The sequence below is a fragment of the Varanus komodoensis genome, unplaced genomic scaffold, assembly GCF_004798865.1.
Source record: "Varanus komodoensis strain SLA01 unplaced genomic scaffold, ASM479886v1 scaffold37, whole genome shotgun sequence".
Classification (NCBI taxonomy): domain Eukaryota; kingdom Metazoa; phylum Chordata; class Lepidosauria; order Squamata; family Varanidae; genus Varanus; species Varanus komodoensis.
Genome location: NW_025335889.1, coordinates 3,441,297 through 3,468,691, shown reverse-complemented (window position 1 = coordinate 3,468,691; position 27,395 = coordinate 3,441,297). Strand labels below are relative to the sequence as shown.

Below are 27,395 nucleotides of genomic sequence, written 5' to 3'. Positions count from 1 at the left end.
AGCCACATCATGTGAGGCGCCTACACAAATTCACTGAATTTTCCATATTTTGGATAAAACATGCGTCATTAAAAACAGCAACAACAAACGAATGAATGGGGAAGAAATTGAAACTGACCAATTTGTCCATCCAAGCCCAGGGTTTTGAATGGTTTGCTCTTACAAGTCTGGGATGGCATTCCCAGGTATTCAGCCATGTTAGTTCTGAATTCAGTGTCCACCTCCGTTTTGTTTTGCTTTGCTTTTTCTGACAGTCTCCTTGCCTTCAATAGTCACATGGCAGGCAGGCAGGCACATCTCCGTCCCCTGCATGCTGGATTTGGCTTATGCAGATGGATGAGAATTTCACTTTTGATTGCATCTAGTAAGAATGCACCCAAATTTGCAAAGTTCTTCATACTTGGGAGAGAAAGATGTTGAGATTTTTAAAAAGTAAATTGCAGGAGAAAGAGAAACTCACAAATTTGCCTGTCCCCAAGGCCTGGATACAGGAATGTGATGGAGAAGTGAGGTGAATAAATGCAGCCCCAGTGTCCCCTTGCTTGCTAGGATGGCAGTCACACAAGGGTTAATGCCGAGACTGCTGTATCAGCAGATACATAATGAGAAATCCCATTGCGCTACAACATCCTTTACATACTCTAATGATGAAAAATGGTTACCAAGGATAAGCCTAGGTTAACATTAAAATAAAGCCAACTGGCCTTATGAAAAGATGGGATCCAAATGGGGGGAGAGACATATTTGGCTGACAGTGGGTAGATGCTGCCACTGAAGCTGGCCCTATTTGGGAGGTTTGCTTTTCCGTGCTGCTGGCGGGTAGCCATTGAGGTCTTCTTGTTCTGTGACGTCATGCTCAGAACTGTCATGCGAATACTCCTTCATGGTGCTGTAGAAGACCGGGGTGTTGTACTGAGTGGTGATCTCAGTTCTCTTCTGCTTGCATTGGCATAGCTTTTTGAAGGCGGCCCTAAACTTTTGGGACATCACATTATAAATGATAGGGTTGACTGCACTGTTCAGGTAGATGCAGAGCCTGCAGAAGAGGACAAGCCAGTTGTTGAGGTAAGGAGGATCCGTGAAGGAGTTGACCACCACCAACGTGCGGTATGGCATCCACAGGAGGGCAAAGAGGATCACCACCACAGCCAGCATTTTGGTCACCTTGGAGGTTGCAAACAAACAAACAAACAAACACGCAAGTGAGTTTACAGCTCCTGCAACAGCCTGAAAATATACTTAATAAGCTAACATAGAGAAGAGAAGATGAAGTTCACTACCTGGAAGAACTGACCTTTGGGCTAAAGACAGAACAAAGCCACACAATAGAAGATTCAGGATATGTATAGAATTTGGCGGTATTCAGTGCTGCTTCTCCACCTCTGGTGTTGCTACAATGCTGGCAAGAGCAGTCTGCGGCATAACTCCAATAGCGCATGCTGAAATGGGGTACACATTGTTGACATTGGAAGATTCCAATGACACAAGAACGCCGAGGATTTGGCAGCAGCAGAGAATGAATTATTTGTCTACATTTTATTAAAGGATAGGTTTCGAGACTTTGCAGCTGTTGAAACCAGCATTCCAGATATGCAGAAAATTTTTGCTAAAATTCCAGAAATTAAGAAATATATGAATAGCATTTTTCTGTTCTCTGAAACACCCTGTCCTTCAATAGCAGATTCATGCTTATTTTATAATTATGAAAACAAGCAACACAGTTACTAATGATAATGAATAATTTACTTAGACCACTGTAACTTTGCTTTGTATTTTTTCAAATACCAAAATATTATGGGCTAAATTTTGCATCTAGCCCCTAATACTTTTATGTTAGTATTATTTCATTATTTTTGTTGTTGTGTGCTGTCAAGTCATCCCTGACTTATGGCAACCCTTTGAATGAAAGCCCTCCAAAAGGTCCCATCTATGACATCTCTGCTTATGTAAGGAGCTAGGTTCCCCCTTCACAACAGACCATTCTTTAGTGAACGAACTTTATTTCCAAGGTACAGCCAGCAAACTATAGCTAGGTCTCTGAACATGCACAGAGTGGTTTGTTGAACCCACACCAGAAAGGATTCCCAAGAACCCTCCTTTCGCGTAATCCTGGACCTACCCCCTGGGAGTGCCCTTCCAGAGGCAGGCCAACCTCCTAGCGGTACGCAGCTGCTCCAGTTGGTTGGCTCTTCTCTCCCAACACCACACCATGGGGTCAAGGATCATACCAGAGGCTGTTGGCACCTCTCCTGTGCCCCCTCCTGGCACCTCCAGAAGTTGACTGTTCTCAGGGTCTGCCTGAACACTTTGACACAAGCAGTTCCACCTCCACCGTCTGTGTGTGTGTGTGGGGGGGGGGGCTCATTTCCTAGCCCCATCCTCCTCATCTGAAGAATCTGTGTCACCCTGGCCCTGAAACACATGCCAATAACACCTGCCTGTTTCATTCCTGGCATCTGAACTCTTCTGTTTATTTAAATGCTCCAATATGCAAGGTGTCACCCATGAATGAAAGACTCAGGTCCTTGCCTGCAGCCAGTTTACTAAGGTTTTTTTTTGGAGGGTGGGGGTGGGGGAGGCATAAAAGTAGCAGGGCTTTGGAAGGATGGTTTAAGGGAAAAGAAAACTTCAAAGATAAAATAAAGAGGTGTTGATGTTGATCAATATTAGCTCAATAATTAGAAAGCAACTGAAGAAATTCAATGAAGGAGATGCAAGAGAATAAAGATGAGAGTTGTGAGAGTTTTTAGTAATTTCTTAAAACCTGGACAAAGGCCGGTTCTACTCTGTTACCTAAAGAGGAAGGGGAAAGCACAAGAGAAGAATTAACAAAAGGGATAGCATTTTAGTAAGAAATGTCACAGATGATGAACAGAAGGCTCGGGGCAACAGAATGGAAGCGATGAAGATAGACTGGACCAGAGGAGACACAGAACTGGGCCCACTAGTTCAGACCTGCGTATGTTGACTAGCAGCTGCTCTCCAATGTTTTAAGCAGTTTTCTTTCCCAGCCTACCTGGAAATGCCTGGGGTTGAACTGGGGCACAGGAGCAGCATGTACTTTTCCAGAGAGTTACAACCCTTTGGACAGAATATATAGAAGATTAATTAAAGATAGTTCATCAAGCAATCTCAATACGAGACTGAACATCAGACTGGAACAGGTAAAAATGAGAAACTGGATTAGAAGTAAGTTGTGGCATTGGAAAAAGACCAATTATTTGTGTGTTGTAGCTCAGTGCCAGAGAGAGAAAAGGAAAGGACCAAGAATTGTGGAGGAGTTGGTTTTCTAAAGAAGATTTTTAAAGGAGTTGGAAAGCAGTAGCCTGTCTGAAGAAAATGAGATGGCATCAGATGCAAAGGGGAGTAGATGGGCATAAGAGTAGGAAGAACAGAAGAAGGGATGGAACTGCTTCTGGAACTGGAACTAGAACAAGAGAACAGTGGTGGTCTGAAGACAGATGGTGGTTTGAATAAAACTGGAGAAAGAAAAGAGAATTGCCTTCTAGAAGAGAGGGAGGGTAATACAAAACAAATTATAAAAATGTTAATCAATGAAATATTGCACAAATTAATGAATGTAGGAGCAGAAGGTAGATGAAGACAAGGCCTGAAAGTAGCAACTGGACATTGATGACGGGAGGAAAAGAAGGACTGCATAAAATGAGAAAATGTAGATTACCTAGCAGAAAATAAAGCGGGTGAATAGGAGAAAAGCATGAATTTGCAATTAGTAGAATAGTAAGTTTTGTGCCAGTCATGTTCAGCAACACAGCATTAAAAATAAGAGAACCAACGTTACAGAGAAGTGGGAGTGAGCAATCAAAAGAAAACTTCAAAGGAATCTGATGTTTGCAAAACTGCAGTCCAGAAAGAGGCAGGAACTGGATATGAGAACATACTTGGAAAGGAGATTAGGATGTTGTGAGGCTGAGATCGGATCAGAAACTATAACCAAGTTGCTCTCCAGAGGTAGTTGGACTACAGTTCCCATCATCCATGAACATCAGCTTTGATGGTTGGGGCCAATGGGATTAAAGGCCAACAACATTCAGAGAGCACAGGTTCCTTGGCCTGTTCTAAAGAATGACATTTTTGGAAATGTTTGGAAGTAGAGGAGGAAGAGGCGTGGAATGCATGAGTCTAACATGAACAAGATAGTGATATGAAGGAGAGCAAAAGAATAGAATCATGATGAAAGATAATGGCAAAAGGAGTGCACAGAGTCTAAGATATGACAAACAGAATGAGGCGAGGTAGGAAGAGGAATGGAGAAATGTTAGCTGGAATCCATGGTCAGAAGAATAATTCGATTAGGATTCAGAAACCAATACAGAATGGCGTCTCAAACATTTAAAGGAGCAAACAAAACAAAACAGCATGGCCTTAAAAACTAGATAGATTCTGGAAAAAAGGAAAAGCAAGAAATATATATATTTCCTGTCTCCCCCCAAACCCCCCCCCCCAAAGAAATACAATATATATTGATGTCTAAATACAATAAAATGCAGTCAATATAATGAAACAGTATAAAATAATTACCTAGAAGAAGAGGAACAAACAGGAGAATGTTTATTCCTTGGAAACAGTAGAAAGGCTGTTACTTACTAGAAAAGAGCCAAGGGCCATGTACAGCAGCATAACTGAGAATGAGTTTCACACGTTCTGACATGTATGGATCACTTTTCTCAGCCAGCACAAGAAAGCTTCACAGTCTCCTTGGGACTTCTTAATTAAATTCAGACCCTCCAGAGGGGGTTTAACTCTATAGTATTAAATATTTGTCTTGCTGTATATTGGTCATTGACAAAATGTTATTTTTGTTTGTTGATGGTTATGTTTTTATGTTAAACTGTTTGCTAATGAAAAGATCACTTGGAAATGAGACATGGAAAACCTATTAACTGAAGTTTACTTAGCATACACATTTACCTGGAACAAGTATGAACAGATAGGGCTTGATACTGTCGTTTTTAATGGTGATTGAAACATTTAAGTTCCAGACTGTCATAACCACTACCACCCTGGAAGATTCTTGCTCATTAAGATTCTTCATGAGAATAATCATTTGATATACTGCCTTCCAAGACAGAACTCTTTGAAAGAGGACATGAGTTTATCACCTTTTCTTTTTGCTTATTGACAAGTTAAGAAAGAGAACTCCTACAGAGCAGGTGATTCATACGAACAGATATTCACCTCTCAACTTTACTTAACATTGAATTTTCTGCTTTTTTAATATCCACCCTAGCAAATGTTACCTTTTCAGGAAGGAAGGAAGGAAGGAAGGAAGGAAGGAAGGAAGGAAGGAAGGAAGGAAGGAAGGAAGGCTGACTATCTCAAACTCCAGCTTTAGTTATACTTTGAGTAGATTCATTAAAATAAATTGAGATTAGTAATGACTAAATTAAGTCTTGTTGATTTCAATAGGTTCACACAAAGCACATCCAAGTCTGGATCCATTGCACCAGTTCTCCAACCTGGTGCCTTCTAGAGGTGGTGGATTACAACTTCCATTATCTCTGAGTAGCATGTCCAATGCCTCTGTCTGCTGGAGATCTTAGAAGTTGTGGTCCAACGTATCTGGAAGATCCCAGGCTGGGGAAGGCTGCAATTGATGATGGAAAGGAACTTGAGCCGCTGAAAATCATGTCCAGTCTTAGCAGAATGTTCTACTGGCAAGCTGTCCTTGTGTGCTTCTTTACAGAGGTCAGTCTTCTATGTGATCGTGCCCTCTATTTGAAAGCTATCTGGTCCAAGGGTGATGGAGATATAGGGAGCCCTAAGAAGAAGAGGCAAAGACCTTAAAGCCCCCAGCAACAAGCAGCTACACAGCAAACTGAAAAGACACACAGATGCCCCGGTATGGTGAGTTGCATATTACTGCTTCAGTGATTGAAATTATTCCTACAATTATTCCCACATAATGTATAATACATATACATTAATGTCTGCACTTTTAATTCAGATCTTCACCCTGTTCTGTACTCTTTTGTTGGCAATACATACGTGGCCCAGTAAGAACAGTGTTCTGTTATGAAGAGTTAGGGGATGAGTCTGGATGCCAGAAGAAATCGGCAGACAAAGGCAATTATGCTGTCACACTTCCCTGCCCCCGTTTCAACAAAAAATGGAAGTGCCTCTTATTCATTCCACTGCATTTATACCCTGTCTTTTTGACTCTCATGAGGAACCCAAAGCAGTTACAATAACCTTCATCCACGCCATGTTATCTTAGTAAACAATAGCCCTGTGAGGTAGGATTGAGAGTGAGTGACTGACCCAGAGTCACCCGGTGAGCTTCACGGCCACGTTTTCCATTCCATCTTGCAGAAACACATGAATCTAAGGCTGGAGCCAGGCCTTCTGAAACCCCAGCACGGGTTCCAGACCTGGTCTGACTACCACACCCCCATGCCCCCCCCCCTTTAACTATACAGCGTGGCCAAGGAACACACACATCCAGATGACTGCACTGAGAAAAAAAAAAAGAAGCATTATGAATGAAGAAATCAGCTTCTGTTCATCTCAGCTATGCACTAGATTTTCTCCCATTTTTTAATGCATTCCTCTTCAAAGGCCATAATCACAGTAATCTCTAGATAGAATTATATGTGGGATGAATGATTATCCTCCCTTTCAGTTGATGTGCACTGATTCAAAGGGATACAGTTCTGATATTAGAAGAAATGCAGTCTGTTGTCTGCTGGGGCCTACTCACTGCCCAGATAGTCCTATTTATAAATAAATAAATATTATCTTAAATGTAAAACTAGGAATTGAAGATTAGTCATTTTGGCAGAAAAATCCTTTTGATCTATAATCTGAAATATGTTTACTAGGCTTTGTTGAACTCAATGTTTCCAAATAAACATGCAGAGGAAATTAAGCTGCTTGTCTTATTTCAAGTTCATAATCTTTTCTCTTATCACTTAACAATAGTTTAAGGGAGCTATTAAGTTGTTTTACCCAAGAGGCTAAAGTAAGGAAAACATTTTGTAACAGACCTACATGACAGAGTGTCAAAACATTGCACAGGGTTTATTTATTTATTTATTTATTTATTCATTAGATTTATACCCCACTTTTTTTCTTGGGAACAGAAAGCAGCTTACATCATTCTCCTCCACCTCTTCTCAATCTCATCCCCACAACAACAACCCTGTGAGGTAGGATGAGCTGAGTCTGTGACTGGCCCAAAGTCACCCAGTTGGCTCCATAGCCAAGTGGGGACTCGAATCCAGTCCCGGTCCTAAACTATTAGCCACTACACACCAGCTCTCAGGGTTGCAATGATTGCACTGTGGATTATGTTCTCACTAAGAACAAAGTGGACTAGTCACTTGCAAAAGGCAGGAGAAAAATAGACCTCTAAGGCAGGAGATAGCAAGTGCTGCTGCTTCATCACACCCATTCCTTCCACTCCAGCCTCAGCTCCACACCCCTCCCTTAATTCTACCATGTTTTAGCCCCTGGCCCTCTCCTCACTGGGCTCTCCCAACCCTTTCAATCACATAGTCCTGATTTGTACAGAATACCAACTCAGAGGGTGGGTTCACATGAAACGGCAAACAACCCAAGGCTTCTGCAAGGGGCGGCATAGAAATGTTTTAATAAATAAATAAATAAAATATATGGAATGCGCTCCCTAGAGAGGTCCGCCTGGCGCCGTCATTATATGCTTTTCGGCATCAGGTCAAGACCTTTTTATTCAACCAATATTTTAAAGTTAATTAATTTTAATGGTATATTTATTTATTTAATTCATTTTAACTATGTTATTTTATACTGTTGTAGCATAGCCAATTTATTTATTTGTTTAGGACTGATGGGTTTTAATGTTTATAAACCACCCAGAAAGCCCTCTGGGCTATTAGGGTGGTATATAAATGTAAATAATAAATAATAATATTCCATCTGAATATGAATATGGGTTCACATGAAATGGCAAACAACCCATGCTATACTCCACAATATTCCATCTGAATATTGCTTCTAACACCAACAATCATAATGGAGTGTTGATGCTAAGGATATTTTCATGGTGGAGGAGAAAAGGAGAAATCAGACACGTTGAACACAGAATATAAATAATGTTAATAGCACCATCCAATGTACCTACTTGAAGTCTCCCAATTTGAAGGATTACAAGCGTGCAACGGACGGTGGAAGAAGTACAGAGGCCTGGATTGCCTCTGCACTCTTGTTGCCCTTCAAAACATTTGAGCCATCTAAATATGTTTCCTCTCCTTGCAAAGGGTACCATGCAGGGTTTCTTCAAAGAACGCCGGTGCCTTGCTTCTTCCCTCCCAGACAATGCTGCAAGCCATGGGATTGTACCCCAACTCAAGTAGAAGAGATAATCACAATTAAGGTTTTTGCGCAAGGATGGCATATCAATATTCTAAATAAATAAATAAAATAAATTAGGATCGAACACTGTTACAGAAAATTCATGGTGAATATTTTTTTCCAAAGGGTTGTTGTAGTATAATTGCAGTTAGAGTGAAATCCGAGAAGATGCTTAATCCTGTTATTATAAATGGTGGTGATATTGGTAGTTTTTTAGAGTTTATAATGTTTCTGTCCTGCTTTGTGAAGGCTTTTGATGCTTTGTGAATCCTTGAAGTGACTCAAAACCATTACAATATAAAATAATAGAAAGGGTGTTATCTTAGCCATGTTTTGTCAGAAAAATATCCTACAATCCTCACATGTTGGGAATGCTGGGAGGTGTAGAAATGTTTTGACTAAACATACATGTTATTCTGGGAAACAGTTTGCCACAGCAAACTAGAGTCTCATGTTGCTATTCTTAGCTGATTGGAAGTTTTCTTATTTCTATGCAAATACCAGAAAGTTGTGTTTGGGTAAGTTAGCACAGGATCAAATGAGATCTGTAGAAAGAAGCAGCAATCATGTCATGCCTTTAGGGCTGTTTGAATTGATTCTTCAACATTTAATAGGTTCAAGTAATTCAAAACAGAACTAAAACAGTTCAAAATGGGATAAAAGCAGTTGATTGCAAAAGCTTGGAGACCCTTTAAAATAGGAGCAAGGGTTCTGGGAGACGTAGGTGGATGTTTCCTGGGACAGACCTGTGGGTGTGTCATGGTGCAGATCTTCAAGACTGCCCACCCCCAAACCTTCCTTTTAAAGGGACGCTACATCAGGGTAGTTTATCTTGCCATGTGAATTCAGGCATTGAAAAGGGAGAGAATCTAATCTGTTATATGATCAACAAAAATATAATGGTGGTTTGCTTTGGAGAAAGAGAATGGGGAAAACTGCAATTCCTTTATTGCAAGGTCTTTTAAAAAATCATACTGGAGATTATTAACTTACCTCCATTTTTTAACCAGAAGAATGAACAGAATATTTTTCTGAGAAGGGGTAGATAGGAATATGGTATATAACAGGGTTGATCTTTTGAGTTGCTGCAGGGCATTCTGCTCTCTAAATCAGCCAAGGGCTGGAACTCTCAAGTTGTTTTGGAAGCCTCAAGTTACTATCTGCACAAAGTTGCTTAGCATTAAAAACGCTGAAACTGCAGCCCATCCAGGGATCCATGAAAAAAATCTCCCATTTATCCCACTTCTGACCATTGGATTGGAAGGCAGCAGGAGGTCCATCAAGCTCAAAGAAGCTGAACTTCCCAGCAGCAGCACGTGCTTACCAAGTCAACATACACAACCCTCTTCTCCCTTGTATCCGAACAACCTAGTAAGGTCGGTTAGGTTTAATGACTGGCTGAAAGTCACCCAGTGAGATTCACGGTGGAGTGTGGACCAGAATCAGGTCTCCCGTGTCCCAGCATTCTAACCATTAGCTATGCTGGGTCTATTTTGAGAAGGGTTTTCAGTAGCAGCAGGCTGGCTAGAGCATTATCCCTGCCATGTAGAATGTTGGAAGAAAATTTCTGAAAGAAGCATCTTCCCATTGTTCTGTTTCTGCTCCTGAGAAAGGAATTTATCTACAGATTAAGCTATGATTTAGAATGTTGCAGTGCTTTCTATATATGTGAGGTTATTACATTATGAATGGTTAGTATACAGACACACTTCATGTGGTACTTAGAGATGATTATCAGTTTTTAATCTTGAGCTAAAAGCTCAGAACAGACTCAGAAGTATTCTTCTTGCTCAAGTATGCTTCTGTTAGATCAAAGGCTATGAGTGCATTCATGAAATGAAAGATATTTCAATAATAGGATGTGAATAGTTTGTATACTTCTAGATGGAGCTAGGAATACAGTTGCTGGAAACAGCCCTCTCTAACTCTCTGCTCCCTCCCCACACCACAAAGCATGGAGCAGATTTGGAAGACAACCTGCAATTTTTGTGTAGTGTACGATTAAAATTTAAAGGTATTTTAAAATTATGTGCAAGTGTTACCTGTTGTATTTTAAAAAATGTTGCAAGGAGCTTATTTTAAAGGGATTTCCCCCCTTGCGACTTGGTATGGCCTTATGTTTAAAGAATGTCTGCAAGGCATTTGGAAGAATTATTTCAACAACTGTGGATTGTGAAATGCAGCTCACATCAGAACTATTGGAACTATTTCTATTGGAAAAGCAGGATTCATAATAAAACTTTTTGTAGCTGCAAGGTCAATTATCACAAGACTTTTAAATCAGAAAAGGCAAGGTGCTACTGAGCAATAGCCAAGAAATGCCTGGAATATTTCAGTGTTACCTAAAATGACTGTACTGCAGGCTACAAGCTTAAGTACACAGTGGCCAGGCATTCTACATTACAGGGAAGAGTTCTCAGTGTGACAGCATCCTCTTTTTGAAAGACTGTACAGTTTAAATATGAATGGATTAAAGGCTTAAAGTTGCCCCTAAAAAGTTTGTGTTGGTGTTCAGGCTATGCAGGCCACCTGGTTTCAGTGTTTTCCTCTCCTTCCCCCATATGGTGAGATGCACTATAATTCTATTTATTACAATTATTATTAAAGTCTGCACTATTCATATAAATTTGCATATGTAAATATTACGAAATTTAGTGTCTTGCTTGCCATCTTTTTTGTGGGTCTGCGATGCAGTTCTTCCTTTCTGGCAATGGCTTCCCTCATTGGCTGTAGTGTTTCTTATTGGAATTATGCGGCGTTATTAAAGGAATTAAAAAAAAGCTTGGCAATCCTGCCAAAAGAGCATGCTGTCCACACCTCAAAAAGTATATGAGTTTGGCCAGCCTGGATTTAATTTCCCTAGCTCTAGTGCAAAGAAAAACAAGGACACTAGATCTCCAGCCTCTTCCTTGGAGCGCAATGCCTTCATAATTTGAGTGTACCCAAGGGCCTGGTAAAGCATACTATATTCTAGTACTATATTCTATTTCTCAAAAACCTTGCATGAGGAAAATGCATTTTGTGGCAGTTTATTATGCAGAAAAAGCAACTTGATCTACAATGTAATGCAACCCTGCCCTACCTGTATCTGTTATTTCTGCCGTGATGAAAGAGAATTGTTGCTCAGTAATAGAAGGACCAAGAATATGAAGACCTGAGGAGAACAAAGAATAATTTATACTGAATCCAAACTGGAGCAGGGAGCCGGTACAGAGTAGAATAAAATAGAGGCAGAAGTCCTGAGAAGCAAGACAAATAGGTCAAGGGGGCACATGACAGTATTGAGAACAAAATGAATAGGAGGAAAGCGAAAAGCAAGCAGGGAATTCATGGCCATGAGATGCTCCGCAGAATCACTGCTTGCCAGTTGGACATCCTCTGCCAGTCCTGAATGGCCAACCAGTTACAGGAAGAAACTGGATCAAGTTCTCATTAAAAGAAAGAGGGAGAGGGAAGAAGTCTCACATCATTTCTCTGCAAGTCTCTGGCATGCCCATCTTTACCCATTTCTAAAAACAATAACCTCCGCCCTGCACTCTAGGCTCTTGTCTTAAGTGAGATGCACCAACATTTGCCCTTCCTCCTGTCCTTTCTCTGCTCTGGGATGGTCTTTGTGAGACTGGACCACCAGCGCTGTGCATTGCTAGGCATGCCGTCATGGTGCGCACGGGCATCGCTGGGCCAGCAAGGACCTTCTAGCCTTCTTGAACTGATGTTAAAACCCTGCAAGCCTGGAGGTTTGAAGTGACTTATAACCCTCCAACACTAGCTTTGTTCTTGGAAAATAAAACTGGCAAGCTGCTGCAGCCCAATGTTTCATTCTTAACCCTGAAACTTAGAAAAAAAGAAGGGGCAAGCTGGGTAGAGTGGGAAGTTTCCTAGAGGGTTGGGAGGAGCATCCAAGGTCAGGGCGATGTAAAGAGTGGCAAGGAATGAGGTGTGTTTTGTCTCTTGTGCAGGTCTGATTTGCCTGGGGTTTTAGAGGGTGTATTGTAGTGCATGTTAGCTAGTATGGTTTGGTTGTGTATTACTTAGGTTGTGTGTGTGTGTTGCTTAGTTTGTTTCTGGTGTGGTGTGTACATTTGCCTGATCCCCCCCCCTCGTGTGTGTGTGTGTGTGTGTTACCAGGATTTTCATGAGTTGTGTGATCTTGGGGCAAAGGAGTTTGTTTGTATGAATTCCTTTGTGTATCACTGACTCACCTTCTCTGAAAAGGATGCTCCTCTGGGCTTTCTAGGAACAATTATGAGATTCGCCATCAGGGGCTCCAATTCCACCTCCACAATGTCAGGACCAACCTACTTGTCTCTGACCCTCCTTGGTTTGCCTTCTGTGGAAGGGGTGTGGCAGCAGAGAATTGTAGGGTCCTAAGAGTATTTGTTCCTACTTTTGGATACTCACTTTAAGCGGTGTGGTAGTTAGAGAGTGTCAGGGAAGCCAAGAGGATGCCGCCAGGAGGCCAAACACTTTCTCTAGTTTAGACTCCTTCATATGATCACCCAAGGTGGAATGGTCAAAACTGAGACACCAGGTGAAGCCGTCACCTTAAGGAGTAACAGTAAAAGAGAATGGATCTCTGTGGCCGTGATGGGGCAGCAAAACGAAGCACAGCTACTTCAGGAGCAGCAGCAAGTTGAAGGTAGAACTAGTTGAGGGTCTTTCACAGACAACTGCAGTGATGCTCAAGCTACCTCTGGTTAGTACTGTGCAAAAGAAGGCAATGGTAAACCACTCCTGAATATTCTTACCTTGTAGACCCCATGAGGAAACGATCCAAAATACAACAAAGAGATAGTGCCAGAAGAAGACACTCCCAGGTTAGGAGCCACTTGGATAGCTACTGGAGAAGAGCAGAGGGCAAGTATGACTATCACTGCCGTTAATGACATAACTAGATCAAAGCTGAGAGGAAGTCTAGTGGCTGACATGCACAGAGGCAGAAGGAAAGTCCAATGCTGAATTTTTTGGAAAACCTCTCAACACTACCACCATTCAAGTCTATGTTCCAGCCACAGATGCCAAAGAAGATGAAACTGATAATAGGATCATTAACAGAAGCACTGTGCCAAAATACAACTTAAGTTAAATTCCTGAGGAATTTAAAGTCAGCTCAGCTGACTATGCACCAGAATAACTGCAGACTGAAAACAGACACATTATTATGGAAAAATGCAAATTCCTGTAGCAAAAAGAAAGAAAAAGTGTCGATGGATGACAGAAGGCACCCAATAGCTAAGGACAGGAAAGAAGCAAAAGGTAACAGAAACAGGGTCCGAATCCCAAATGCAGCTTCTCAGTGACTGTTACATAGCAATAAAAAGAATTACTACAATGAATTGCAGTGCAAAGAAATAGAAGAGAACAACAAAAGAGGAAAAGCAGGGGGCCTCTTCCAAAAGATCCAAGAAATCAAAGGGAAATTCAAATTTAGAGCGGAGTGCTGAAATACCAACAGGGAAAATATTATCTAAATAGCATAAAATAAAGAAAGGATGGAAAAATAATAGGAAGAACTTTACAGAAGAGATGAAAGGAAGACAGACTTTTAAAGAGGAATCCTCTGAGGAAGAACCTGCAATATTAGAAAGTGAAGTGAACATTGCTCTAAAAGCACTTGAAAGGAATAAAGAACTTGGAGTAGACAGTATACTTTTAGAACTATTCTAAGCTGTGGAGACTGAATGGTTCAAATCCTAACAAGGATATGCCAACAAGTATGCAAAACAAAACAGTGTCTCCCAGACTGGAAATGTTCGATGTATATGCCAATTCCCCAGAAAAGAGGGAAAATGGCACAACAATTATAGGGCCAATGCACTAATTTCCTAAGTAAACAAAGTGATCTTAAGGAGTTGCAACCAAGAATTTCGCCCTTTATCGAGTGAGAAATGTCTATTGCCTTCTGAAACGGAAGAGGCACTTAGAACCATATGGTAAATATACATTGGCTACAGGAGCACACCAAAGATTTTCAGAAGATTAGCCTATGCTTTGTAGACTACAGCAAAGCCTTTGACTATGTAGATCATGAGAAGCTAGGGACAGTCATGCTAAATTCAAGAAAAACTTAGGCTTGGAAGGGCAGCAATGAGGAAACTAGTAAAGATGATCAAGTCTAAGGACATTTCACTGGAAACTGAGGCCAGGAACATCCACACTATTGTATTTCTGATCACTATATATGAGTGGAAAAGCTGGACAGTGAGGAAAACTGAGAGGAAAAAAGTGGATGTGGAATAGGCTACTTCTATATGGATGTGTTCTAAAGATGGTGGAGAGCTTTGCGAATCCTCTAGACTGGCAGGAAGAGGAAAAGTGGGTCCTAGAGCAAGTCGAGCCAGAGCTTTCCCTAGAAGCAAAAACGAAGAAAATGAAGCTGGCATACCTTGGGCAACTCAGGAGAAGGGCAGAGCCACTGATGAAGACAATCATGCTAGGAGAGCTGAAGGCAGGAGAAGGGGAGGACCAACTATGAGATGGAGCGACTCCATCAAGGAAGCCAGAGCTTAGACCTTACAGTAGCTGAGCAGGACTGTCAAGAACTTTTATGCATAAGGTCACCATAAGTTGGAAACGACAGAGTATTTGCTGGCTACACCTACAGCGCGTGTGGCCATTTTGTGAGAGTGCCCTGAAAATTCTCTCAAAATGCCAAGTTGGGGTTCCCAATGGCCCCAAAAATTTGGGCATCCATGGTATGTGGTGATCTGAATAGATCTTGGCAATTGTATAAAGTTGTGGATAATAAAGAAGGCTTTGGAGTCACTGACACTGTAGTTATAGTTTTGTGCTCAGTATTCACGTATTACTTTTCTGCTATCAGAATCACAACCTAGCATTGCTTTATAGTTCCTCTGGCCTCAACCACAAAACTTCACAATCTGCTGCACCGTAGCTGTTTTTTGTTTCTGTACATCTTCTGGCTGATATATTGTTAAAGAGGCCCTATCTGTTCTTTTGAGAGAGCGAGAGAGATGGCTTTCTCTACCTTGTCATTCATGCCTTCAGTTACTGATTTGCCTTCTTACATCAAAAGCCTCCCACACACTGAACTTCAAGAAAATATCCAAAACCAGCACCAGAAAATCAGATCCATAGAGGGCTGCTCATCTATGCATTTCTGCTTCCTAGCTTGACTCTAGCCCTGACAATAGGAAAGTTGCCAATTATTCTATAGAATTAGTTACCCATCATTTGTAACCAATTCATTAAGTTTAATCAATCATGCAGATGCATATATACGTTTCTAAGCCTCAATAAAATATGTCTTTTAGAGATACTGCAATAAGCACAAAATAGCCTTTATTAAATTGTAACTGGTCACTCATGCCAGGAGGAAAAACCATTAAAAAATTTTTGTTCCCTATTGTAATAACAAAGCAGAAACATAATAGCCCCAAAGAAACAAACAAATGTTTGTTTCAAATAGATATTATTTATTTGACTTTAACAAATAAATTATAACTCCAATTCTTCAGCTAAGTCTTAGTTATCTATCTACCCCATAAGCTGATTAAAGCTTAAAGCTGCGTGCATCTTTCCACACAACAGAGGCACTTCCTTGAAAAAAGCCATCAGGGTTCCATGCAACAAATGAAAGGAAGCCTTACAATTACCACAAAACACAAAACCATTGCCCAGATGGAAAGGCTCAGAGATCTTGGCTCTTCAAGCTGTGACAAATCAGCTCACGATATTCTTGGGTGACTCAGTGGGTGGGTGGGTGGGTGGGCTGGTTGGTCTTAGCACTGTTGGTCTGTCAAGTCATCCAAACCCCAGTTTGGTATTCCAGGATGGTATGCTTGGCCTTTAGAAATCATGAACTGAAATAGCAGTTCCACAGTTTCTTCTAGCCATACTATGATGGCTTGTTGTGTAGTCCGAACTCAGAAAAAAACATCCGTTGTGGTATGAGTGAGGGAGCTGTTGCTACTGTCAGCAAGGGGATGGCCAGAAAGAGCCACTCGCCGCTGATGCTTTGCATAGCTGTGCCAGACAAGCCCGCCCTGCCCATGGGTTCCTTCCTAAAGCTGGGCAGTGCTGCAGAAGGGAGCGGTGCTGCTCAGCCAGTTCTGCTGCTGCCCCTGGCAAGAAGCTTCTTGCGTGCATGAATGAGAGGGGCTGCAGCTACCTGGGCAACGGTGCCCAGTTAGGGGCAGCTGGTCTCTTGCCCACCACCCTTTCTTACAAGCAGGAGGGAGAAGGGGTGGGGGGGTGAAAGCTGCCTCCCCTTGTCTCTGACACATTTGAGAAAGGTGCTCGGGTGAGGGGCGCCTTTCATGCAGGTGGGAGTAAGAAAGGGGGCAGCACAGGAACGGGGTGAGCTGCAGTGCCCCCAAATGGACACCACTGCCCGGCTGATTCTTGCTCTTCCCATTTACACTTGAGGGACTGTTGAAGAGAGGAGCTCTGTACCTCTCGTGGTGTCTCCTGGGTTACCCAGGAGTTACCAGATGTGGTTACCAGATGTGTTAAAGTACAACCAGCAGTGGGAGAAAGACCAGCCTAATTAGATACAATTCGTGGAGGGCCAGCTCCATGTCCAGAAGTGGTACATTTCTAAGAATCAGGTTCTGGGAGCAGACAACAGAAGCTGGCTCAGATCTCTTTGTTTGTTACCAGAAACACTTAGGCACTCCTGGAGGAAGAGTATCTTACAGGAGTCTTTTTACCTGATTCAGGAAGATTTGAATTTTGAATATTTTAAGTGCCCTATTTTATTTCCATTGCAGTTTTCTTTCCTTTCTTGGTTGTGAGAAAGGGCAGAACAATAAACAATGAATGCAATTACAGAAAATATAACACACTGCATGGACTACATTAAAATCACAACTCTGAAGTCAAAATTATATCATAAAATGCAATAACAAAGTCAGGAAATCATTTAAGGAGTGCTTGCCTATTGTTGCACAAACTGGCACAAATAAATAGGCTTTGTGGTGCCTGACAACAGTGTGGGGAACAACCAAATCTTTACTGGAAAAATATTTCAAGGTTGGAGTGCCACCACTGAAAAGGCCCTGCCATGTGTGGTGGCTACCTTCCTCGGGCCAAGCCCTCCTCAGCTGATCTTCAGTCCCTGGGTGGAATGCAGTCTGCTTGGATTAGATTATTAGTTTACTTGGTGAACTGTGAAACTATGAATTTTAATGTTGTGGAAATTAACTTAATTTCTGTTAGCTGTTGTTAGTTATATTTAAAAATATTTCAGTATGAAGGGTGCTCACATGTTTAAGGGGCAGCTGAGTAGAGAGTCCACCCCCCAAATTAAGCCACTGGCTGGACCTGTCCCTTCTCCCAGAATCCACACATTACATGGGGCCACCTGCAGGGGAAAACCGTTGTGTACAGGCTTCGAAGGTGTTGCCAAGAGAGAATGTGTGAGACAGAGAAAGAGAAATTGAGAGAGAGAGAGAGAGAGAGAGAGAGAGAGAGAGAGAGAGAGAGAGAGAGAGAGAGAGAATGCACCACCACAAAACAGAAGACAAAAAAAGGACAGAGATCTGCATGTGCTGACTTCTATGTATCGATGCACATTTTGAAATCATTGCTATTAATTAAACATAAATGTAACACATTCCCCCTTAATGGGGGAGTCTGTGGACTGCGGCAACTGCTGTTCACCTCTGGTCCTGCAAGCTGCATAAGCCCAGAGGACTAGGAGCCACTGGCAAATTTTGCATGAATCCCTTTTAGGGCCATCTGAATGGGGAGCCATCGCTACCTGTTGTGAAAGTGGCTTCCATAGTTTAGCGATGTGCCCTGTGAAGAAATATTTCCTTTTACCTGTCAGATAACATGATGATAGAATTGTATCTGTGAGAACTGTGAAAACAGCAGAAAAACAAATACCTTTGCCATGCAGTAAATGAATCATTCAGAAAAGCCTTTTGAAAACTGCATTAGGGAGCTGCTTACCAATGTTTCTCTGCTTTAGTGTGTGTGTGTGTGTGTGTGTGCGTGCACGCATGCGGGCACATGCGTGTGCCCCTTAACAATGATCTTAAATTAGAGAAGCTAATTAAACCAGATCTCATTTTGGAGGGAGACTGGATAGCATGGCACAATCTAGTGCTCTCCTAAGCAGGCACATAATTGGCAATTATACAGCAGCAGTAATTGCCTTTGCTCTCACCCACTTCATGGCCCTTCCCCAATTTTGCATGCATGTGCATTTTCGGCTTTAACATGCGCTGCAAAAATCCGTGGCCATTTTCGGTGAGACTAGCGCTTATGAGGCATTCAGCCAATGGAGATTTTTACTGAAAGTGGGGGCAGGGAGAGAAGAAGTGGGGATCACTTCTTATCTTTTATATGCAAGAACAGAGAAGGAGATGCAGCATTAAGGGAAGAGGCCAGGGAAAAAAGACCTTGCACAAAGAGAAAAGGGGTGGGTGGGAATAGAATGGCCCATCAGACACAGTGGAAACAGAAGTCACGCTTTGTCAGAGGAAAAGACACCAAGGTGCACACAAATTCAGTGTGTTAATCAATTATCTATATTAATTGTGTATAGAGGAAAATTTAGGAGTATAAAATGTAAATATAAGTACAATACAGCTCACCCTAGTGGAGAAAACTGCGACCAGGTGAGTTGTAAGCCTCCTGCAACTGCAGTCAAACTGCTAACTGTCAATGGGTGACTTCTAGGCCGCACAGGTCTCCGTTCTTAGGTGTTTTTGTAGCTTTCATTTAGCTTTAAGCCAGATATGGACTAGACAGCCCTGCAGGACTGTCCTCTGGCAAATCTTTAAATAAAGGATTTTCCTCTTCGTAAAGTGGGTCTTGGGGTGGGGGACAGAGGAGGAGGAGGAAGGGGAGTGGCAGGGACAGCAACTCTAATTACCCTACAGCTCTAACTTTTTACTCTGGCTTCATCCACCTTTGGCTGTGTCCCTTCCGCATAAGAAATTCCCCTTTTTATGGAGGACATCCTTCTGTCTAGTGTCCCATCAGGTACCTGTGCAGCCTTTTCAACTCTACCCAGTGACTGGGTTCAGACAATGTGATAATTCATGCTCAGGGATCGAGAGCAGCGTGTCATTGAATTGTGGGTTGTTGCTGAAACATGAGTTACAGAAAAAGCTTTGCATATTTTGGAATAGCCCATAGTTTGATTCAACAAAGCCCATCCTGGCTGAGTGAAGCCCTGCTTGCTGATATGTCGAGGCATGGTGCTTGCTTTAGCGTACCCCTACAGCTGTCCACTTTGTTTCCATTAAGGGGGGCTGCCCCAACGTAGTAGTAAAGGGGTAGCATTATAATTCCGTCCATTAACCTACGTGCTCCTGCCTTCAGACCATAGAGACTGCAAAGCTAGTCTGCCACCTAGTGACTGACATCAGTACTGCAGGCTTCGAATGCAAGGGTATTTACATTAATTAAAATTAAGTGATGTGTTTAAAAACAAAATCGCTTCCAGGTGTTCATCTTTAGGATCCTCTGGGAATGAAGGCCAACTTTTAAGTGTCTAGGCTGCAATCTACACCAGGCATTTTTACTAGCATTGTAATGCCTGACTCACTGGCATGTTGCATATCACTCGACACTCCCCTTAACTTGTCTTTCTTCCACTATTTTGGCCATGATATCCTGGATTTCTTCAAACCATTTATATCATCACTTTTGTATGTTGTGCTTTTCCCTGGGGTATATGTGGGGTATGTGAATCAGCAAGAGCTAAACCTGTGGTACTGCCTGGGGTTCAGGAGGAAAATCTTCCATGGATTGGGGGCAAAAGGCAGAGTCTTGCTGGGGCTTTGGCAAAAGAGCAGCCGCTCTGAAGCGATTCTTCAGCTGCTCTCCTGCCTCCCTTCCCTCCTCTCCACAGCCCTTTCTGACTGGCTCAGTGAACTGGAGAGTAAGTGCAACGCTATTCTCCTCCTCTTTGCTGTCTTTTGACAAAATGAAGTTGGCATTCCCTTTCCAGGGCTGAAAACGGATGCCTACTCCAAGGTATATCACACTGATGTCCATGGCCTTACTCAAAAGTAAATCACATTGATGTCAAGGGAGCTAACTCATGGGAAAGTCAGAAGCAGAAAAGGGCTGCACTTGCTTTTAGGAACCGCTTTCAGGTGGGGGGAGATGGAAGTGCTGAGCTCGTTCTCTTCACCCCAGTGGAAGTGGGAGGGCGGCAGGAAGTAGCATCACAGTTGACCCCTCCTCTTCCCACCCCTTCTCCTTCTCCAAGGGGGGGGCTGTGAGGGGGCAGGTAGAGTTGGCAATTTGCCCCCGTTTTTTTAAAAAAAAAATCAACTTCTTCACTTCAGCAAACCCGCATATAGCTTATCAAACTAAAAAGCAGGGACAAGCACAAATGATCTTTAAGGGTCATTTGCCTGCGCATGTTCCCTTTCCAGCTCCTTGAACTTCTCCCACAATTGCATTTATGTGTGACAGTTCTTCAGTGTAGAGGAAGCTGCACTATATTCATTAGCATGTGCTCAACTGTGATGAATGCATTTTGCATAAATGCCAACACCTCCATACCTTACATATCAAAGGGGCTCTAGAATGGATTTCCTCTAGCTTTTATGATCATGAAGCTCTTGCTCAGACAGACAGACAGACATCCTCCTTTGTTGCTTTTGAAGGGAGAAGAATATTTACTCAAGTTTGCAGCTGTTGTTCTGAAAACCCTACTCATACGCCCAAGTGAAGCAGCACAAGGGAGCTGGGATCACTCAGCACTGTGTCCCTGCTTAAAGGCATAATATGTTTAAATCTCTCATGCTCTTAAAATGCATTTTCCTTCCCTGTTCCTCCTTCCAAGCTGAACCTTGCCATTTAAGATAAGACTCCAAGGATCTACCTCAGTGCAACTCAAGCCCTTTTTGATAACTGGCAATGCAGTCCCAGGCATGTCTATTCAGCCATAAGTCCCATTGAGTTTAGTGAAGCCTGAAGGTTAGTGAATTGCAACTTAGATGATTGGTCAAAGGAAGCCTGTTAAATGTTCCTGAAGAAGAGGGAGGGGCTCCTCGGAATAGGCATCTTTTTGGCAATGTCCTTGGTATTTTAATCTTGTTTTCGTTCTGCTTAGAAATTGATGCCATCACAAATAAATGCAGAGGATGCCCTTGTCAGTCGACACCATTGCCAGCAAAAACTTAGCATCTTTCAGAGGCTGTATTTGCTTACTGCCTGCTAGGCATAGCAGTTTGTTTTGTTACTCATTTAGTAAATTTATGTCCCACCATTTTTTCCTTTCAAGGAACTCAAGGTGGCTTACATAGCTCTCGTCCTCTCAATCTTAACCTCACAAGAACCCTGTGAAGTAGGTTGGGCTGAGAGTCTGTGACTGGCCCAAAGCCACCTGGTGAGCTCCATGGCTGAGTGGGAACTAGAACCCAAATCTCCTGAGTTCCCATCCTGCTTGCTCAGCCACTACACCACACTGGCTCCCAAGCTTGGACATTGCCATCATGTCCTCACAATGAGCTTTTCTGTGACATCTGACTGGCTGTTGCAAAAAGAAGAATCACTTTTCCTCCCTGACATGGCATTTCTGTTCCCCTCCCTCTCCTTCCCCACTTGCAGGCTGTTGGGGGAGGAACAGGTCTTCCATGCATGAGATCTCAGATGACTGCTTGCCCTTCCCTTCTTCCCCTGGGCACCAGCCACTAGAGAATCTCTTTGCAATGCAGATCTTTCTTGGCACTTCCAGCTGCAAGATAAAGTAACTCTAAAACCCTGAACCAGAATTGAGAACTTCTCCCCCAGATCCTTCACTTTAGGGAGGCTCCTGCTGATGAAGGGCCAGCTGGCAAGACCCACTCAGGCTCTCTAACTGGGCAGATCCTCTCTCCCAGTGCCTCATCATGGGGTCAGGGACCAGCCACGGCAATGCCTGTCCCTCTTCTCCAGGTTGGCCTGGGAACCTGTGGACCTCGATCTTGAGGGTACTTCAGAGGCCTCTGCATCTCCCTGAGTTAACAAAAATCCCATCACCAAGTCTTCAAGGTCTCCCTGTTCTTGAGAATCGAGGCCGTGATGAGTCTGGGATGCCCTCCAAGGCTGGTGGTGGGGTTCACTCACTGCACTGCTTGCAAGTTGCAAACTGTACCCCGCTTGCTCCATGCCATCTGTTTGGTATTTTGCCCTGCTTTCTCCCAGTCTCTCCTGCCTTCCCTCTTTCCCACCAGGCCAAGGTTGCCCACCTTGGAGCCAGAGGACATCTTTGTGACCATGCCAAGCACTGGGAAAGTGATGGCAACCTAATGGCCTTCTTGTGTAGCTCCCCTGTGACAGGCCTTATAAATCATCCTTAGCTCATGACAGCAGTCTGGAGTCAACACACTGAAGACTGTGACAAAGAAGGATTGCTCAAGGCCTGGGAGAAGTCAGCCTTACCATGTCATCATTCATAAAACGGCATCTGTAGGAAGAAAGATAGCATAAACTCCCTTTCCCTACCTCCAATGGCTGACAATGGAATATTGTTTTATACATTGTGCCAGGTGCATGTAGCCAGAATGGCACACCTTTGTGTGCCGCCTCTGTTACTTTTCCCACCAAGTTTCCTAGGAGAGCATGTGAGCAGGCCATCTGACCGTCACAGAGACATAATGGGGCATGTGTGCTTCTTCGAACCTCACCTGCTTCTTTCCTCCCTACTCTAATCCACATCAGTGACCCTCCAGCACAGGCTATCCTAACCTGGGTTCTTACAGACGTTTCAGATGGTGATGCCCATCGTTAGCGGGCGGCATGACCATTGGGACAATGGTTGGGGAAGCCTGCTTCAGGGGCCCCCATTCTGTGCAAAAGTCCTCCCCATTCAAAGCCAGCCTCTCCTCTCTGCAGGGAGGCTCAGCTGGTGCTAAATCTCACAGCCTTCTAGTGTTAGTGTTGTTCATATATATATATATATTTAAATAGAGATACCTTTTACCATTGTTATATCTACCCTTGATGGATCTGCCATTGTTTTTATCCTACCTTGTTACTTCAAGTATTATTTTATGGTTGATGGTTTATAAGCTGCCTGAAAGACAGGGTATACCTTTTTAAAAAAATTAAACCAATTCATAACCCTCCCCACTGCTTTCAGTTGATGCAGCCCAGTGCCCTAAATTATCCCCTATTTAACTCTAGGATTTTGAAATGCTCCACCTTTCCTCTTCCCATACTGAAACTTCTGTTATTGTTATATTTTTATGCCTCTGTACCAGAAATCTATTCCCAGATTTATTAATTTATTATCAGATTTCTATGCTGCTTTTTATCCTTTTTCAAGGAATTCAATGGGGCTTATGTGGTGAGTGGTCTTAATGGCTGAATAGGGACTAGAAACAAGATTGCCAAGTTCCAGTCCACCACTCTAACCACTACACCACACCACCTGTCTCCCTGATTTTCTCTTTCGCCTCCATTCTGACATCAAAACCCCTAGGTAAAATTCCCTTATCAGAGCTGCATCTTAATCTAATGCCCTGTGGTCACTGTTCTTCTCCCTCCCTCAAGCGGTATCCATGGGGCGGAGGGGGAGACCATCACTTAATACTGTTTGGACATGGTAAAGTTCAGTCCCTGGCATTTCCAGTTAAAAGGAACAGTTGATGGGAGAAAGCTAGGCCTGGGAAATGGGCCAGATGGACAAATAGTATGACCTAGCATAAAGTAGCTCTTTGTGCTCTGTTTGTGCTCAGAGGATGGCCAGAAGACACAAGATGGAGTTGGGCTGCTGAGCACAAACAGGTCTGGCTCTGGGAGGAGAGACCGCTGGGGACCACAAGCGGCTTTTGCAAAGTCATAGGAAAGCGACTGAGTCTCACCTTTGGTCCACCGTGTCTAGTATTACCAGCCCTGGCTGGCAGCAGCTTTCCAGAATTTCAGGCAGGATACTTTCAAGCTCTGCTGGAAGAAGCAGGGAATCAACCCTGGAAGCTTCTGCACAAATAGTGGGTGTCCTACCACTGAATAGTGCCATGTGGGCACTAATTCTTCTCTCTACCCTTTCTTCGTGAGCCATGCCTTATATGCCGCTGTTCAAAACAGGCATTTCAGGGATACGTTTTTCAAACCCCCACCTTCCAGGACCATCTGACCTCAGCATTTGGCAGGGTGAGACGGGTTGCCTCAAGCAGCAGATTCTGAGATTCTGTGAAAGAGCAGTAAATGACCTGGGGTGGACCACCCAAACGGAGACCTTGTCCCAAGATTCTGATGGTTCTATATTTCAAGAAAGCCCAATGAATTTCAGTCACAAAGGACTTCTCCAGGGGCTATGTACAAAAGTCAAAACTTATTTCATAAACAAATTTATGAAATTTGCAAGATCATTCTTTGGTACCAACACAACTTATAGCTGATGGAACAATAAATCATGGAAATGTCTCATTTAACAAATGCTGAACAATGCAAAATAAGTATAAAACATCACACAGCTAGCAGTAGATGGATAGTATCTAAAATATTGCTCAGAAATGCATGCAGAGATCTCTGAGAGATCTCGCAAGAATGCCATGGCAAAAGCCACAGTGTGCAGACAAAGCAAGTAAGTACGACTATCTGGTGTTTGTCAGACCCTCCAGGATTGCGGGCTCATGGACAAATAACCATCCTAAGGTTGACTTTGAGGAGATTCACCCTAGTAGGTGGATGTACTTGCCTTACCATCGCAGAGCAGGGCAGAGAGGGGGACTGGCTTTTCTGACTCAGGGCTATTCTTAGCTGTTACCAGAGAAAAGTCTGGGAAGGACCATAGATAAGTGGTAGAGCAATTGTTCTGCATGCAGAGGGCACAGAGCATCTCCATTTAAAAGGATCAGATAGGACATGTGTGGCAACCTCCAGCCTGTGGAGCTAATCTGCCCTGCAAGTTGCCCAGCTACCTGTGGTGGGTTGAGTCCCATCTGCAGGCCCTGCCCACTCCCTTGCACGATTCCACATGGTGGCCTGTTCTGGAGGTTACCAGGGATTTTGGGAAGAAGTGGATAGAGGAGGGCACTTGTTATCTCCAAATACACAGAAGATGGTACAAGAGGGATTCCTAAGACTGCACACATCTGAAAGGTTTGGGTGCCTTCATCTCCATCTCCCATCTCTGCCACATGCATTTCCAATCTGCAACCACCCTGAAACAGCAGCAAAAAGAACCTGTTTCCTGGAACTCAGAGCACCCTTGTTTCCCCGGCAAGAGAGCTTCATGGAGCTGGAGGTGCTGATGGAGCTGTTGTGCTTGTTCAGCTGGCCTGCGTGCTGCGGGGTGGCAGGCAGTGGGTTCATGAAGAGGATACGGGCAATAAGGCCATAGAGGACAGTGGCCAATCCCAGCGGAATGACATAAAAGACGGTGAAGTCCAGGAAGTAGATGGGCATGTAGAGGTTCCTGGAGACACGGTAGCCACAGCTGACCTGCATGCCGTCTGCAAACATGGTCTGGGAGGTGTCCACCAGGAAGAACCACATGAGGCAGTACACAGCGGTGAAGAGCCACACACAGGAGATGATGCGCTTGGCCCGGGCCACGGTGCAGAGCAGCTGTGCCTTGATGGAGTGGCAGATGGCAATGTAGCGCTCCACCGTGAAGGCAGTGATGGAGCATGCCGAGATGTTGATGCCCAGATACTGCAGGTAAGTGATGCACAGGCAGCCCGCATAGCCATACACCCAGGAGGCCACCACCTCAGAGATATTGGGCAGTCCTGCAGCCAGCAGCACAATTAAGTCAGCCACGGCCAAGCTCACCAAGTAGCAGTTGGTGGGGGTCACCATATGCTTGGTGCGGAGGACCACCAGGACTACCATGATGTTGCCTGCGATGCCCACTCCACAGATCAGCAGCACCAGCAGGATGGTGACCACCTGCACTTCCAAGGGCAGCTGGGGCATCTTGTCCATACGGGTCTGGTTAGTGCTGGCATTGCCCACCAGTGTCTCGAAGAAGTTCCAAGACTGGTTCTCCATGCTGGATCCCAGGTGGATGGTCTCTCTTGGCACTGGTAGTGGCGGCACCTGACTGGAACTTCCCAGCCAAGAGAAACCTAACAGGTATCCTGGGCCAGCAGGGGGGAAAAGAGAAAAAGTTAAGAACAAGTGTAGCCTAATAGCCTTCCTGATTATTGAAATTTCAGGCAGAAGCCCAGCTTAGCCAGGAACGCAGGGTAGACTGAGGCAAGCGGTTACATCTAAACCTTGCACACCTACCTATCTGTATATGGGGATAACACATTTGCCTACTTGACAAGAAAGGCCATGCAGGGCCGCACCCAAGGTCCATCTGGCCCAGCACTCAGTACACACGGTGGCAAACCAGCTGTCCACAGAGTCCCTCTAGCAGGATGGGTGCAAGACCTCCTCCTGCCCAAGCTCCTCAGCTACTGGTGTACGCAGGCATGCCGCCTTTGGTAAAGGAGGTAGCACATGACCAGCAAGGCCTAGTAGCCACTGATAGCCCCCACCCCACCCCTATGAATTTGTCCAATCACCTTTCAAAGCCATCCAGAATGGCAGCTGCCACCACTTCCTGTGGGAGCAAATGCCATAGTATAACTGAAGAAGTATTTCCTCTTAGTTGGCTAATCAGCTTCATGGGATGACCCTGGGTTCATCTCTCTCACTCTCCACTTGCTGAACATAATGCTTTATTTTAAACACCTCTATCATGTCTTCTCTTGGTTGCCTTTTTCCTAAGCTGAACGGTCCCATTTGTTGTTGCCACTCCTCACAGGGGAGCTGCTACAGCCTCTTGCTCATTTTCATTGCCCTTTGTTGTTGTTAAGGATTGTTGTGATTATTTATTTATTAAATTTATATTCTGCTCAGTCCTTAAAGTAGGTTACTGTTTCTGTTTTGTCAAAATGAAAGAGAAACAGTAAAGACAACAATGAAAAAGTTCAAAATAATAAAACTACAAATAGATTAAAGAGCCAACACTACAGCGAGTAATCGGAGCAACAGAATTAAAGACAGAATGTCTACCAATACTTAGATTAATCATTCTGAAATTCATTTTGTCAGGTCCATTCATGTCAGCCTTGAAAAACAGAATAGAAATATTTTCAGTAACACTCAGAGGGAAAAAGCATTGTTAATAA

The 27,395-nt window shown here is 43.5% G+C and overlaps 1 protein-coding gene across 1 annotated transcript; it reads right to left on the bottom strand.

The window, feature by feature from the left end:
* Nucleotides 1-783: 783 nt before the first annotated feature.
* Nucleotides 784-26,265, bottom strand: LOC123028493 (thyrotropin-releasing hormone receptor-like). Its single transcript, XM_044440329.1, has 2 exons — nucleotides 25,456-26,265; nucleotides 784-1,164 (listed from the first exon to the last, which is right to left on the bottom strand). The coding sequence occupies exons 1-2, from the start codon at nucleotides 26,263-26,265 to the stop codon at nucleotides 784-786; spliced, it is 1,191 nt and encodes a 396-aa protein (XP_044296264.1).
* Nucleotides 26,266-27,395: the final 1,130 nt, after the last annotated feature.